The sequence below is a fragment of the Microtus pennsylvanicus genome, chromosome 10 (assembly GCF_037038515.1).
Source record: "Microtus pennsylvanicus isolate mMicPen1 chromosome 10, mMicPen1.hap1, whole genome shotgun sequence".
In the NCBI taxonomy this organism is placed as follows: domain Eukaryota; kingdom Metazoa; phylum Chordata; class Mammalia; order Rodentia; family Cricetidae; genus Microtus; species Microtus pennsylvanicus.
This window is the reverse complement of record NC_134588.1, coordinates 62,607,050-62,622,859: the sequence shown is the minus strand read 5'-3', so window position 1 is coordinate 62,622,859 and position 15,810 is coordinate 62,607,050. Positions and strand designations below refer to the sequence as shown.

General features: G+C 44.9%; 2 protein-coding genes across 11 annotated transcripts in view; one reads left to right on the top strand and one right to left on the bottom strand.

Moving 5' to 3' along the window:
• Window positions 1-2,360: 2,360 nt before the first annotated feature.
• Pdhb (pyruvate dehydrogenase E1 subunit beta) lies at window positions 2,361-8,034 on the top strand. Its single transcript, XM_075988555.1, has 10 exons — window positions 2,361-2,480; window positions 2,554-2,607; window positions 3,828-3,935; window positions 4,029-4,091; window positions 4,173-4,208; window positions 4,555-4,840; window positions 5,313-5,423; window positions 5,712-5,803; window positions 6,939-7,080; window positions 7,508-8,034. Exons 1-10 carry the CDS (start codon window positions 2,439-2,441, stop codon window positions 7,651-7,653), a joined length of 1,080 nt encoding a protein of 359 aa, XP_075844670.1. The 5' UTR covers window positions 2,361-2,438; the 3' UTR covers window positions 7,654-8,034.
• Window positions 8,035-9,248: 1,214 nt separating this feature from the next.
• Pxk (PX domain containing serine/threonine kinase like) overlaps window positions 9,249-15,810 on the bottom strand; it is a 69,558-nt gene continuing 62,996 nt past the window's right edge. For 2 of the 10 annotated variants that reach the window (XM_075988546.1, XM_075988550.1), the window contains exons 18-19: window positions 13,923-13,944; window positions 9,249-10,423 (exon numbers count right to left, since the gene is read on the bottom strand). In XM_075988546.1, the coding sequence (XP_075844661.1) occupies window positions 13,925-13,944 (20 nt within the window). In that variant the 3' untranslated portion in view covers window positions 9,249-10,423; window positions 13,923-13,924. Of the gene's footprint in view, window positions 10,424-13,911; window positions 13,945-15,810 lie in introns of all 10 variants that reach the window. The other 8 variants (XM_075988548.1, XM_075988551.1, XM_075988549.1 and 5 more) reach the window with 5 other exon arrangements.

Below are 15,810 nucleotides of genomic sequence, written 5' to 3'. Positions count from 1 at the left end.
GAGGGGGTGGGGTTGGAAGTGCTGGAAGGTGCCACAGATACTGAATAAGACTTGCTCTGGGTTTGGGAACCTAATACAATGTATATGTACTAAGTTATTAATAATATGGATATATAGATTCTCTTTTATAATATAGGGTACACATGATAGAACATAAAATTGTCCTGTGATGCCAGGCTGTGGTGGTGCACGACTTTAATCCCAGCACTCGGGAGGCAGAGGCAGGCGGATCTCTGTGAGTCTGAGGCCAGTCTGACCTACAAGGACAGCTAGGACTGTACACAGAGAAACCCTGTCTCGAAAATAAAAATTGTCCTATGAGAATCAAAGTTAAATGCTGGAGGCTATTTATTGTTTATGTTGTGCTCCCCTAAATAGGTTTGTCTCATTTGCACCAGATGTGCTTAATCACATGTGGGCAGTAGGTACATATACAGGAAACACATCAGGATATATGCTTGCCCCTGATTGGATGTAGGCAGACGGTGCAGGATGTGTGCTTGCTTATGATTGGACCCGATAGAAAATACAGTGGCCTTATGGCTTTGTCTTTTTAAACCTCTGCAAAATGTGACTTGTCACCATTTCCTGGGAACCCCAGAATAGTCCAGGGGTTACACAGAGAAACCCTGTCTCATGGGAAAACAAAAAGACATTCCATGAAAGTCTTTCAAAGCAGGGGAGATTAAAAAGTCCTTATCCTAAACACAAATTTTTAAAGTATTTGATAGAACAGATCTATATTTGGTATTCCTTCCTTCTTTCCTTCCTTTCTTTGGTTTTTTTTTTTTTTTTTTTTTTTTTTTTTTTTTTACAGAGTTTCTCTGTTGCCCTTGCTGTCTTGGCACTCGCTCTGGAGACCAGGCTGGCGTGGAACTCATAAGATCCACCTGCCTCTGCCTCCTGACTGCTGGGATTAAAAGCCAGCGCCACTACCATTTGGCGCATATTTGATATTTCTTACAGAGTGACCATTTGATGGCAGTAGTGAGGGAGAGGGAGATTTGGAAGGGGCTGATCCCATACCTCAGTGCCCATCTTTCCATTTACAGATGAGATAGAATGAAGAGAATAAAGGCCACAACTAAGCAGCTATTCCCAAATGTCTGTCTCTAGTCCTATCAAGTCTTTAGGCTTCAGACTTCTCCAGTCTGGGCATTGAGTGAAAAAAAAAAGGAGATAAAAAGGGAAAGAAAGGACATGACTGCTCCTCCGTATGGCGGAGGCGAAAGTTTATTATAGAAAAATGGGAGCGCGTCATCAGAAGCAGGGGCATCTGGGAGAGTCCAGAGTGGAAGTGACCAGACTGAGCTGGGCCACTAGGGGAGAATGGGGGGGAAACAGGAAACCAGGTACAACAGCCAAAACGGCAAAAGGGCCGGTAACCAAAATGTCTGGTTATATAGGGAAGAGCTTCTGGGGGGGAAGGACAACTCAACCCTTGGCTGGAGACTTCAGGGCAGAGGGGTGGGGTATGCCAGACAAACCAAGTAACAGTAAGGGCTGAAGGATACTGGGAGAACCTGGTGACCATGTCCGCTTTGATGTATTAAACAGGCACCTCAGCCATATGTCCCAGGTTTGAAACTTAGAAGATATACCACCTAAATTCAGCATGATCAGAACAACTTCCTCACCTCTTCAGAAGACAAAACAAACAGAAACCACCTACAATCACTTATGTAGCACACATCACAAATACTTTACTGAAAGTGGACACAATGCATGCTTGAAAGCTATTGCTTATAGTCAGTGGACAGCGCCCATTCATACATGGTGAGGGCTCTCTCAGATGTCTCTGCCTCTGGCCATGCTCTCCCATACATCTATAATAAACTTCCTCCTCCACCATTCGGAGAAGCAGTCATTTCCTTTCCTTTCCGTTTCGTTGATTTCGTCCTCCTCCACTGGACTCTGTGCAAAAGCCACGTGGTACTCGAGGCCTGCAGTGCCCGCAAAGGGGTGGCTTTAAGGTCCCTCCATCCTCGGTCAGCCAGGCCGCACTGGGTCTCAGCACGTGGCAGGCAGCAGTCAGGGGTGTGTGCACGGCGTGCTAGTTGCCGGAGAGCGGCCGCAAGCCGCCGGCAAAGCCCTCTCTAGTGGGCCTGGCCAGGAAGGATCAGCTGCTGCCGCTGCCGCCACTCCGGCGGGCTGCTGACGGGCAAGGTCGGCGGGGCTCGCAGGCGTCACTCCCTGACATTGGCTACAGCCGCAGAGGCCTATAGGGCAGTGCCTTTAGCCTGAGGGGCGGGACCCTCTTGCATTGCGCCTTGCTATTCGCTCTCAGAGGAAGGCGGGTCCCTTAGCCGTCGCTCTCTATAGGCTTCTCCGGACGGAGGCGGGCCCTGAGGTCGTCCCGCCCCACCATTGGTTGCGCCAGGCCTGGTCTGCGGCGCTTCTGTGTTGTCATTAGGCCGCCAGTAGAGGACACGGGCAAGATGGCGGTAGTGGTTGGCTTGGTGCGGGGGCCCTTGCGGCAGGTAGGTCGCAGCCCCCGGCACCCCCGCGGCCGGCCCCGTGCCCTACCTGAACCTCCTTCTCTCTCCCTGCCAGGTTTCCGGGCTGCTGAAGAGGCGTTTTCACCGCTCGGCGCCCGCCGCACTGCAGGTAACCGGCGCCGACGCCGCTGGGCGAGGCTGGGAGGGGGTCCCAGTTCCCGGGCAGGCCTGAGTGGGCTGGGGGGCATCGCGGACCCTGGCGGCGGCCGAGTCCCGGGGATGATTCTCGCTGCCTCTGTCCCCGCCCGGCGCCACTCACACTGACAACCCTCCCCGCGAGGCCGGCGGCAGGCTAATACACGATCAGTAACCTCCCCCCACCCCCGAAATTGTGGTAAAATATTAGTTTCAAACCTTTTGTTAAAATGTAAAGTTCCGTGGCATCAGATGCATTCACCATATACGCTATTTATTTCTAGAACTTTTTTTGATCCTCCGAAACGAGAGCGCTATCCATTACACGATTATAACTCACACTTTCTCCAACCGCTGTTATAGACCATAATGTATTTTTCTGGTTCTTGTTCAGTGTGCTTGTTCTAGAATGTCACATAAGTTGAATCATTTGTCCTTCTGTGTCTGACTTATTTAACTTCTCACAGGAGCTTCAAGGTTCATACATGTTGTAGCATACATACATCAGACTTTCTTCCTTTGAAAGGTTGAACTCTATCCTTTGTACACTTTATACATTTATTCAAGGATAGATATTTGGCTTGAGTCCCTGATTCTCTGGCCTCTGTGTATCTAGAAGTGGAAGATTTTTACCATTCTACTTACTAAAGTAACAGTTCCTGGGTTGCAGATGTCAAGTGTTGGGTGCTAGTGAGTGCTTAGCGTTAGACTTCCTTGCTAGTTCTCTGCCTCCAAGAATAGTGATAAAACAGCCTAGCATGCTTTCTACTTAGAAAACTGCCTGCCAGCTAGTTTAGGGAGTCCATCAATTTTCTCACCTGGGTATATACATCAAGCAGCACAACAAAAGCATTCTGTAAGCTTGTCATTAAGATCTAGTGAAGGATTAGTGACAGTGTTACTTATTGAACTTTAATTTGTATGCTATGTATATCTGCTTTGTGTATGTGTGTGGGTGTGCATGTGTGCACTTAAAGAGGATCAGCTTCCTCCTTCCACTATGTGGGACCTGGCGATCAAACTCATCAGACTTGGCCATCTTGCCTCCTCAGATACTTGGAACTTTAAAAGGGAACTGCTTGAGTATTAAGTTTATGTTCTGTGTTGTAGGCAGCCTAGGTAAGTATAAGGAAGGGACTCTCCGTAGTATCTAAATCCTTTACCGTATTTCCTGTTTATATACTCCTGTGACAGTTGACAGTTCGTGAAGCTATTAATCAAGGTATGGATGAAGAACTGGAAAGAGATGAAAAGGTATTTCTGCTTGGGGAAGAAGTTGCCCAGTATGATGGTGCATACAAGGTAACTGAAATAAGTAAACTTGATATAAAATTTAAAAGTACGCGTTTGCCCTGACAGAACCTTGAAGGTCAGGGGGTTACATCTTAATTGTAGGTTAGCAGAGGCCTGTGGAAGAAATACGGCGACAAGAGGATCATAGACACCCCCATATCAGAGGTGAGCCTTGCAGACCGGCTTAGAGCTGAGGATTCAGTTTTATTTCTGTGGACGTTTCCTTAGACTGCTGTTTCTTTACAGATGGGCTTTGCTGGAATCGCTGTTGGCGCAGCTATGGTATGTGCTATTAGTTATGAAATCTAAGAGATATCCTTTAATATTATCTTCTGAAATAATTGACCTGGACCTGGTGGCACTCACCTTTAATCTAACCCAGCACTTGGGAAATAGGCAAGCAGATTTCTGAGTTCAAGGCCAGCCTGGTCTACAGGGTGAGTTCCAGGAAAGGCACGCTAAACACAGAAATCTTGTCTGGAAAAACCAACAACAAAACCAAAAAAAAAAGGGGGGGGGAGAAGAAAGAAAATATTGTTTGCAATGTTGGAAGAGTGGCGTGGTTATTTAGTATTATTCCTTGTTTTATTTAATCTAATTAATGTTGATGTTTTTTCCTACTTGACAGGCTGGGTTGCGGCCCATCTGTGAATTTATGACCTTCAACTTCTCAATGCAAGCCATTGACCAGGTTATAAACTCAGCCGCTAAGACTTACTATATGTCTGCTGGCCTTCAGCCTGTGCCCATAGTATTCAGGGGGCCCAATGGTGCCTCAGCAGGTGTAGCTGCCCAGCATTCACAGTGCTTTGCTGCATGGTATGGGCACTGCCCAGGTTTAAAAGTGGTCAGCCCCTGGAATTCCGAGGATGCAAAAGGACTCATTAAATCGGCCATTCGTGATGATAATCCAGGTCAGCATGGTACCGTTAGAAACTGACATGAACTCTTTGCGTGTGAGGAACTATCAAGGGCACCTAGTGAGATGGAGGCACAGCAAATGTAGAGTGCTAATGGTTTGTAGAGAGAAAAGGTAGTAAAAATCGTGCTTTTTTTCTCTGCTGGAAGGTGCTGGTTACTTACTGCACATCTGCACCATTGGCTAAGCTGGGTGGGGACAGCACACGCCTTTAATCTGGGGTGTGGGGGTGGGGTGTGTGGCTGTGCGTTCAAGGCCAGCCTGGTCCACAGGGCTGTTGCACGCAGAAACCCTATCTCCAAAACCAAACAAACAAAAAAGATTTATATTGACCCAACTTAGGTGCCTGCAAGTAACCCATCATGAAGCTTCTAGGCTTCTGAGTATTCAGATGAATGATTTCGCTGTCTATACATTCTTAGTCATTTTGTCTGTAGTTATTGTTTGAAAACTTTAATGCCTTGCAGTGGTGATGCTAGAGAATGAACTGATGTATGGAGTTGCATTTGAACTTCCTGCAGAAGCTCAGTCAAAAGATTTTCTGATTCCTATTGGAAAAGCCAAAATCGAAAGGCAAGGTAAGAACACCTTAGTATACATTAATGACTATTTCACTGTAGCCCTTGTGTTTGCATAGGCCAGAAGTTACTGCCAAGTAGTTTGACTTAAAAAGTAAAGGTTGAATGAGCTCAGGTTAGGCTTTTCTGAATCTTTGTCTGGTACGTTTGTATTTCATATCCAGAAATACGATCTCAGGTCACTGAAATAAGGTGAAGGCTTGATAAGACAAGAACCACAGCCGGCAGCAGAATCACCGGTGCTATATCTGTTCCACTGACCTCTAATCTGTGACCACTTTATTTCAGGGACCAACATCACTGTAGTTGCCCATTCAAGACCAGTGGGGCACTGCCTAGAAGCTGCGGCTGTATTGTCTAAGGAGGGAATTGAATGTGAGGTAAGTGGACATTCGCTCCCCTCCTTCTTTAAATCAGAAACTCCCTTTAGGACTCAAGGCTGTTGAGTTGGACACACACACGAGATTCTGGATCTTTTTTCTTGCTTTTTCGGGACAGGTTTCTCTGTGGTTTTAGAGCCTGTCCTGGAACTAGCTCTTGTAGACCAGGCTGGTCTTGAACTCACAGAGACCTGCCTGCCTCTGCCTCCCAAGTGCTGGGATTAAAGGCGTGCGCCACCACCGCCCGGCAATTCTGGATCTTTTAAGTCCCTTTCTCAGGTTACAATCCAGTCGTGCTGGCCTGGGGTGACAGCTCATTCAGTAAAGGGCTTTCTGTGCCAGCATGAGGACCTGAGTTTGGATCCCCAGCACCAAGCAGAAACAAAAAAAGCTGGGTGTGGCAGCATGAGTTTGTTATCCCAGCCCTCAGGAGACAGTGCTTGCTAGCCTGGCCAGCCAGTCTAACCAATCAGTTAGCTCCAGATTCAGTGAGAGGCCATTTCTAAAAAAAAAAAGATGAGGTGGAGAGCAATTGAGCAAGGAACCTGACGTCATCCTCTGACTCCTCACAGTGCACATATCACACACACACACACACACACAAGATCCAGCCTTGGAGCTGGACTTACCTAATCTCCTGTGTAGTTCTCCTTGGAAAGTATTACTTGCTGTGTTTTATAAGCTGTGAAATGGGGATGATAGAAATTCCCCATTGGGTGTCATGATGTAGGGCCTGCTGCACATTGGACACTCAACTATTTCTTTTGTAAGAGGGATGATGAAACCAGGGAGGGTGAGTGAACCCTATAGGTGAGCAAAGTTTCCTGTAATGGGAATACAGGTTTCCGCTTTAATTATAAGTTCTTTGACTTTTTGTTTAAGACAAGGTCTTGCTGTGTAGTCCACACTATCCTCAAACATGTGGTCATCCTGCCTCAGCCTCCTAAGTGTTGGGATTACAGGTTTACACCAACTTACTGGTTTTCCTTTTAGTCTCTACGTTTGTGTACCTATTAATAGGTGTATTCAGTTTTCCTTAACCCAGAGATTAACAAAAACAAAAAGTGTTGTTTTGGAGTCAAGGCTGTATTTTTCTCTTGAAGTCTATAAAGCCTATTTACTGCACTGTTTGTAGGTGATAAATTTGCGTACTATCAGACCAATGGACATTGAAGCCATAGAAGCCAGTGTCATGAAGACAAATCACCTCGTAACTGTGGAAGGAGGCTGGCCACAATTTGGAGTGGGAGCTGAGATTTGTGCCAGAATCATGGAAGGTATTTCAAAAAAATTGGTTCTAGGGCTGGAGAAATGGCTCAGTGGTTAAGAGCACTGCCTGCCCTTCCAAAGGTCCTGAGTTCAATTCCTGGCAACCACATGGTGGCCCACAACCATCTGTAATGAGATCTGATGCCCTCTTCTGGCCTGCAGGCATACATGCAGACAGAATATTGTATACATAATAAATAAATATTTTAAAAAAAAACTGGTTCTAGGATACAATCAAGCTATAGTGAACAGTATACATAGATCAAAAGCTAGGTGTGACCGAATGACTTTTCTGCTTGTCAGTCTAGGGTTTTTGTCTATCAGGAAAATGTTTTAAAAGGTCCAGTCAGAAGCAGTGCCCTGTAACTAGGGTTCATTACCTTGTTTTTCTCTGAGTCCCAAACCAGCCTCTCAGATGAGCCTTCTTTTCTCCAGGCCCTGCATTCAATTTCCTCGATGCTCCTGCTGTTCGTGTCACTGGTGCTGATGTCCCTATGCCTTATGCGAAGATCCTAGAAGACAACTCCATACCTCAGGTCAAAGACATCATATTTGCAGTAAAGAAGACGCTGAATGTCTAATTTGGACTTTGAAATCAAGTCATTGACATTTATTTAAAATACTTGTTGGGACTTCATCTGATGTGTACTGAGAAACTTTACTATCATAAAGTTAATGCTAAAGCAGCAGCAGGTGTCTCTGTACTGGTAAGAAGTGTAAATGTGCTTATGGGTGGAAAACACTCCCCGCCCTAGATGCTATACTTTCTTTGTCTGTTACTGTTAGTCTAGTCTTTGAATAAGATTAATATAAATATTTACCCTCTTTCACTACAAGGGGCAAGAATGTTGCAGAGTCCTGATGAAAGATATACCCCCAGAAGATAACTTATATGTTTTAAAAGTATATTATCTACATTTGCTGTTAAATTGTTTTGATAAGGAATAAAGGGGATTCCTACCAATGAGTAGTTGTATTTATTTTTCTCCAAGACATGTTTCTCTGTTTAACAGTTCGGGGTGTCTAGGTACTCGCTTTGTAGCCCAGGCTGGCCTCGAACTTACAGAGATCTGCCTGCCTCTGCCTCCCAAGTTCTGGGATTAAAGGTGTGGCAAGTAATTGTATATTAGTGAAATAACGTATGTGGAAGTCTTGGAGTACTATTAAGAAATTAGTGTCAGATGAAAAATAACCTGATATGCTGTATAAATGCAGCTTCCTTAGTTTTTAAGAAGATTTCACTCTTTCCCTGGCTGGTCCAGAACTATCTGTAGACCAGGATCTCATAGACATCCACCAGCCTCTGCCTCCTGAGAACTGGCACTAAAGTATAATCCATGTACCTGACCCTAATTTGTCATTCCTCTACTGCCCCAGGGCCATATGCATGTTAGCCAAGTGCTCTACTACAGCCCTAGATGCTATTTGCTTTTAATTCATGTATCTAAAACTTCATCCAAAATTGCAGAAACTGAAAGCAGAAGCACTCGATCCAGGTTTCCATCATCAAAATAGTCTACCGCCTCACAGCCCTTTTCTTTTGAGGCAGGGTCTCATTGGCTCAGGTTCCTTTAGTAGATGATGATGACCTTGAGATTCTGACCCACCTACCTCCACCTCCTAAGTGCCACAGACACACACCATCATACTTAGTTGAGACAGTGCTGGTAATGATCCAGGGCTTCCTCAGTGCTGTACAAGCGCTTTGTCAACTGAGTTATATCCCCAGTGCAGTGTCTCGACTCTTCAGACCTAACAGGATTTCTTTTAAAATGAAAGATTCATGTGAGGTGCTCCTCCACAGTATTCAAACCAGATACTGTCATATATGAGCCTCGTTAAAACTTGATGGAAGGATTTAGACAAGTTATTTCTGTATGCCTGAAGGCCAGAAGAGGGCGCCAGACCTCTTTACAGATGGTTGTGAGCCACCGTGTGGTTGCTGGGAATTGTACTCAGGACCTTTGGAAGAGCAGGCAATGCTCTTAACCACTGAGCCATCTCTCCAGCCCCTAAATAAGTTATGGAAGTGTATAGATAGTCTCTAAATAGTAAGGGTTATCAGCAGGTATGAAGGAGATAAGGAGACAGGACAGGAGGAGAGGAGTAACACCACACTTCACAAAATGTGCTGTATGAAGTTCTCATCTGAAATACCTAGCAAAGCCACAACGTATTTTCTTAACATGATTTATTTTAATAAAAAATACAGCTGAGTATGTATCACAGATTACATGAAACTATACACAATGACATTCTTTCTGCATAGTAACCAACACTGATGTGTGTATTTGAATTTTAACGTGGATTTTTAATAATCCTTTAAAGTGCAATTTATTTAAAGGTTTAAGCAAATCACAGAACGAAAGACTTCTAATAACTGAGTAACATCAAAAAAGATGCTGAAATTGGATACATCAAATCAGAAGTGATTGCCATTGATGCCAGATTCACTTGTAATGACTCTCCCTCTACTCCAACCTGACTTAAATGCTGAGAATTAAGACAATCCTTTAACTGGCAAGAGCTTTTTCTGTGGTTAATGTTTTCCCGTCTGTCTTGGTACATTCTAACTGAAAAGAACTGTAAATCCAGAGTGGCTGCTGTCAGCCACAGTGAGACTCCCCCCTCCTGTAGAAGGAAGAATCAAGAGAGAGCTCTTGCTTCTCTGCCTCAGCAGTATAACTAACTGCCTTGGTTACAGTGTTAGCGTCTGAGGTGAACTACGTAAGAAATGACCAGAAAATGTTTGAGAAGACTGAACTGTGAGAACACTTTCGATAGAGCGGCAGAGATAGTAACAGGCCAGTCACTGCTGTGACAGAATATCATCATTGCTTTTGTTTTCTGTCATTTTCCTTTAGCTGGTGAAAATAATTCCCATATGCTGCTGCCCCTAAAGGAAGCCCATTAGAGTCACAGGAGCAAAATGTTAAGGCAGCAATGCTAGCCCCACTTTGTTCTACTTGGAAAGTGTTTTCCTCTTGGAGTATGTCGGCAAGACTGGCTGTATTGGCTCTGCCGGACTCGCCCCAGAAAGGGACTTGAGGGAGGCTGTGCAAGGACTCAACTAGGAAGAGGGACTTGGGTGGGAGTGGGACAGAAGAGCTTGGCCTCCCAGTGTAAACAGGAAACATCAGCCAATTTTAGGAGCACTGTGATCACAGGTTTTGGCTTTCCTCAAAGTTCCCTTTTGGAAATTCTGGATAGAGCTGAGCAAGGCTCCACGATTCACACCATTCACATCCTGGGGCAGGAGCGGGACAGGCATCTCTGTGCCCGAGGTTGTCGAGGGAGCTGCTGGTGGAGGTGGAGGAGGCGGAGGAGGTGGAGGTAATGCAGAAGACAGCCCTGTAGAGGAAAAAGAAGGTCAGAGTTCCACCTTTCCACCTGCCCTGATGCTGCTTCTACTTGGGCCAGGGCAAAGTAGAATCTGGGGAGACTAAATATTCTCAGAGGGGCCAAGAACCCAGTATTCAGGGTATTTTCAAACACTAAAAAAAGGAAAGAACGTAAAAAAAAAGGGGGGGGAGTTTAAAGGTTATTTCTTTCAAATGTGAGAAGATAATTGAATTGAGTATCAGGAATTTTGTGAAACCACACAGTGACAGCAATCCCTAGAGCGGCTCAGACTCTGTTCCCAGCAGGTCAGCTATACCTACTGAGTACAGGGTGAGACATCTGCATGCAGAGTTGGGCCAAAGGGATGAACAATCCCTAGGTGCTTCTACACACAGTATTTGAAGGCTGTGATTGGCTAGACTAGGCCAGCAAGCCCCAGGGATCCTCCTGTCACAACCTCCCCAGGCTTGCAGTTTTATAAGTGTGTGTTGCTGCTCCTTGCTATTTCTCAGGGCCTCCAAGAATCATGGCGATCTTGCAGCACCACACAGCTGCAGCTTCACTTGAGAAGTGTGTACTGTTGTAAAGATCAGAGCCTAAGTGGGAAGAAGCCTTACGGTTGGTTACGTGCCGTTATTTGGCTCCAGGTAGAAACAGGACTTGATGACAAAAGCGGGAGTGACATCTGTTGGCCTGTTAAAGAGCAAGCCACTCAGGACTCAAGGAACCAATGCCAGCTGTTGAATCTGTTTTGAACGATTTCCTGTTGGGCTGAATTAAAGAAACGTAAAATACTACTACTTGTCAACAGGAATTTGAGAAAGGGGTCTCTTCCTGGCAATGGCATTCTCATAGGGAAGCCCAACCCCAGAGCAGAATGAGTCCTCGTGGCCATGTATGTCATGGATTCTGGACAAAGAAAGGGAACCTGAGTATGTAACACATCCTTCAGGTGAACTTTTTAAACGTTCATTTCCTGTGTATGTGTACCACACAAGCAGGCCACAGTGCACGCGTGGAGCTCAGAGGACAAGTGGTGGCACAGCCAGCTCTCTCTGCACCATGTGAGTCTAGAGACTGTAATTCAGGTTGGTAAGGCTTAGGGCCCACGAGCCATCCAGTCAGTCACTAGATTTCATTTTCTTGTTCTTTTTTAAGTCACTAGGTAAACTGTTCTTTCCAAAGTAGTGAGACATTACTGCTGCAGGTGACTTTAATGGATGGCAGTTATGAACACTGTGGTTCTCTAAGACCCTACTTATCTGTTGTTACCACACTGCTGTGGGCAGGAGGAATAGACAAGGTACATTGTACACTAAATATGGACCAGGAATGAAAGGCTCAAGGTCACCAATAAAATACTCAAGTGTGGCAAGCAATGGTCAAGCAATGGTCAAAGTCTTGCAGTTCACAAACCCACTTACCTCCTTTATACCTTTAGCCCAACCTAAGGCAACCAAAATGAAAGGCTCATACAAATGCACAGTCTCGTGTTCTGCAATCATGGAATTCTCAAACAAGGATCCCATAGCAATACAAATAAAGATTAAATACAGACAAATGAATAAAATGTAATTTACATTGGTTTTGCTCAACAATGAATGAAATTCAACTAGGTTTTATGTAGGATGGATTATGGAAGACATTCCTGGCTTTACCTCATAGGATTATAATGAATAGTAACCTTGAAGTGACGACTGAGGTAAGACGCCCAGGTGGAATAAGAGTAGAAGCATCCACTTAGGGCATCTGAGTATATGCCAATGAAATGTTGGAGTGAGGGAGGACTCTCTTGACTTGACAGCATGCAGTACCAAGGCTGCCAGAGGAAGAAGCTCTGCCCATGTGGGGATGAATGGCTATCAAAACCCATGCACTAGGCACTATCCTAATGGCCAGAGAAGGGCAGTAGAAGTATTAGACCAGACCAGGAGCTGTAGGTTTCCCCCACTGAGCTTTGTGTCCAGGTCCCTGGTTGAAGAATCACTACAGGGTTAAGACTCAGAAGACAGGCTTGGACTGCAGCAGCACTGGGGACTCCACCGCTTGCCTAAGACTGGCTGCCCTCCAGTCTAGGGTTTAGGAAGGCTTGAATTCACGAGTATGGGTGGTGGCCTTGGCATACAACAGCTTGGCTTCAGAGAACCAGCCCTTGATGCTGGCATCAGAACCTCACATGTACTACCAGAGTTTTGGAGTTTTTCTTTTTCTTTCTTTCTTTCTTTCTTTCTTTCTTTCTTTCTTTCTTTCTTTCTTTCTTTCCTTCTTCCTCCCTCCCTCCCTCCCTCCTTCCCTCCCTCTTTCTCTCTTTCTTTGTTTGTTTTTTTTTTGTTTTTGTTTTTTCGAGACAGGGTTTTTCTGAGGCTTTGGAGCCGGTCCTGGAACTAGCTCTTGTAGACCAGGGTGGCCTCAAAACTCACAAGAGATTTGCCTGCTTCTGCCTCCCGAGTGTTGGGATTAAAAGGCATGTAAGCACCACCTCCTGGTGAGTCTGTTAGCTTCTTTTAAAGGTCAGTGAGTATAAGATAGGACCATTAGAAACAATGTCCAGAAAAAAAAGATGGGACAGAGAACAAACATAAGAGGAAAGAGCAAACTCCACGCTAGACTGGTGGTTATATGAAGTCACAACTAGGATGGGACATGCTCCTAAAAGTGCATCTACATTGACAACCAGGACAGTCCTGAGTTCTCCTATCTCACGCTCTCTTAGACAAAAATCTCAATTAGCTGATCTAACTTTCCCAGAAGCCTCTCCACCTGGCCCAATAGGAATGTGGCAATCAGCTTTGTGTACCATTCTGGTACACAACGAAAAATTACATATTTTAGACCCTGGGAAGGTTGCTGTGCCAGGAACATTTGTAACACTCTTTTGGGAAGGACATTTGGAGTTACCTATTTTTAGGTCAAGTCCAGTAGTCTCTCTAGGTTTCTGTAGCTCTGGATGGGTCAGCCAACTGGCCACTAGACCATACCAGACCCAGAAGACAGCAGTGACACAGGGACACAGTAGTTCTCAGCTTTTTGGGCCATCTTTGCCTTGGCCTTAGGCAGATGAGGAGACTCATATCTCAAGAATTCCCGAGTGTATGTCAGAACTTTTTTTTTCTGTCATCAATTATAAAAACCAGGAGGTTGTGACAACTTAACTGCCTAATACCACGTTTTCCTCAGTAACTAGGAACCAACGTTCTGCAGCACAATATTCAGAGTAACAGTTTACAACATTAAAATGGACTCAGATGCCACTGAGATGCAATTAGAGCTCACATTTCCAAACTAAAATTGGAATGAAAATGAAGATTTTAGAAGGTCACGATGGAAATGAAATGGATACGGATGAAGTGACTGGGTGGCTTTTAAAGATGCTGTGTTTTCACTGAGATAGTCCAAGAAGGAAGTGCTCTTTGTTCGGCTTCCCATGTCCACCAGTGACACAAATACACAGAAACACAGCATCTCTAAAGCTGGAGAATCAGCAGAGCTTACTTTACCGAAAACTCACGTTCAAAGTGGTGCATGCTCTACTGAAGACAGCAGAGGGGGAGGGAAGGGAGGGAGGGAGGAGAGAGAAATAGAGAGACATCATTATTTAGACTTTAGTGTCATTTAAGCAAACAGTAACAGTAAAATGTTAGTCTGAATTGCATGTTAAGTATTCTCACTGAAAACTAGGGTACACTTAACCACAAAATGTGTGCTGTACAAGCTCAAACATGAACCTTTCAGGATACGGCAAATAAACAAGCCACCTTTTCACACTTTTCTAAGCCAGTGAGATGCTATTTTTATTTATTTACAAGCATAATAGGCACTTCGGAAGAGCAGGCAAGGCCAGTGGTCTGTTCTGCACCTATTACCAACCAGGGATATTTATCAAGAGGTTCAACAAAGGAAAGCTCACTGTTTTACAAAACAGTCTTCCGCTATCTAAAATAGACTCTCTTTTTAAGCTGAGAAGAACAAAGTAACAGAACAGGTATAAGGGGGTTTGTGAGTGGGCGACTTCTCAGGAAGAACCGTGGGAGCCCATCCCCAGCCCACTTTAGTCTAGTGAAACTTCCAATGGCAAAAGCAAGGAAAAGGCTTTGTTTGTTCTTTCAAACTCACTAGGTTTCAGGTTAAAAGAAAACGATAATGCTTCTTTCCCCACACAGTGAGCCCCAGATTTCCTCAGGACAAACAGCAAGAAAGAACATCAGTCTGAGATGGGCCCCTCAATCCCTGTGGCCACAAGACCAAACACGCAGTCACTCCTTTTTCCTTCATCAGGGGAGAAATCCAAGGAGAAACTCACACCCTTAGAACTGGGGGTGGCGGGTGGGCATGAGAGAGTGGGCAGAAGCTGCAGCGGAGGGCAGGCAGAACCAAGGCACTCCCATGGTCAGCCCTGCACGACAGGCAACCTGCTCAGGGGAAAACACATTGCTCTGTGTGTGTGCAGCTTTGCTTACTGGATTGAGAGACCAAACCCAGGGTGGAACTACATCCTAGGGTTTTTTGAGACTGTCTCACTATATATAGCTCAAGCTGGCCTCAAATTCTGAACTTTCCTGCCTCAGCTTCCCAATATTACAAGCATACACCCGCCAGGCTTGTGTATAGCTTTTGAAAAGAGATAATTGTTAAAGTTGAATACAAACATTTTGGTATACACTGGCCTCAGACTTGATTAGACCAGGCAAATTCTACATTTTAAGTAAGTTCATTTTTCTCAGTAAGTTCAAAATTCTCTAGATGGTGTAAATCCTTACCCCTATTAATTCCTAACTCTCCTTGGCTCTCTCTTCCTTACGCTCTATCATTCTCTAAGCCCACGTTCCAGTTCATCTCCTTAAGCTCTCCATAATCCCCACCCTAACCTTATGATTGTTTACTGCTTAGAAAGCCTTGCAGAAGTCAGTTCTTTCCTACCATGTGGGTTCTACGGACAGAGCGCTGGTTGTTAGACTTGGCAGTAAGCACCTTTACCAACACAGCCATCACCTTGGCCCACAGATCCTTCTAAAAGTCGGCTCTCCAGAAAGTCATCTAGAGAGAAGATATCTGTGAGCCTCCACTACGGAAATCTGGAGATGAAGGGTCAGAAGATAAAGTTGAGGAAGGTTAAAAGTGATGATGATTTACAGAGAGATTTTATTTGAAAGAGGAAAAAGGAAACCTGCATAAGACAGGGTCTGAGCCGTGGTTTGACTCAAGGTTTTCAGGGCTTTTTCATTTGTCAAGACTGTTTTTCTCTCTAAAAATTACTTGTAGGGTGTTTTATATGTTTTTTTTTTTTTTATGTATACAATATTCTGTCTGTGTGTATGCTTGAAGGCCAGAAGAGGGCACCAGACCCCATTACAGATGGTTGTGAGCCACCATGTGGTTGCTGGGAATTGAACTCAGGA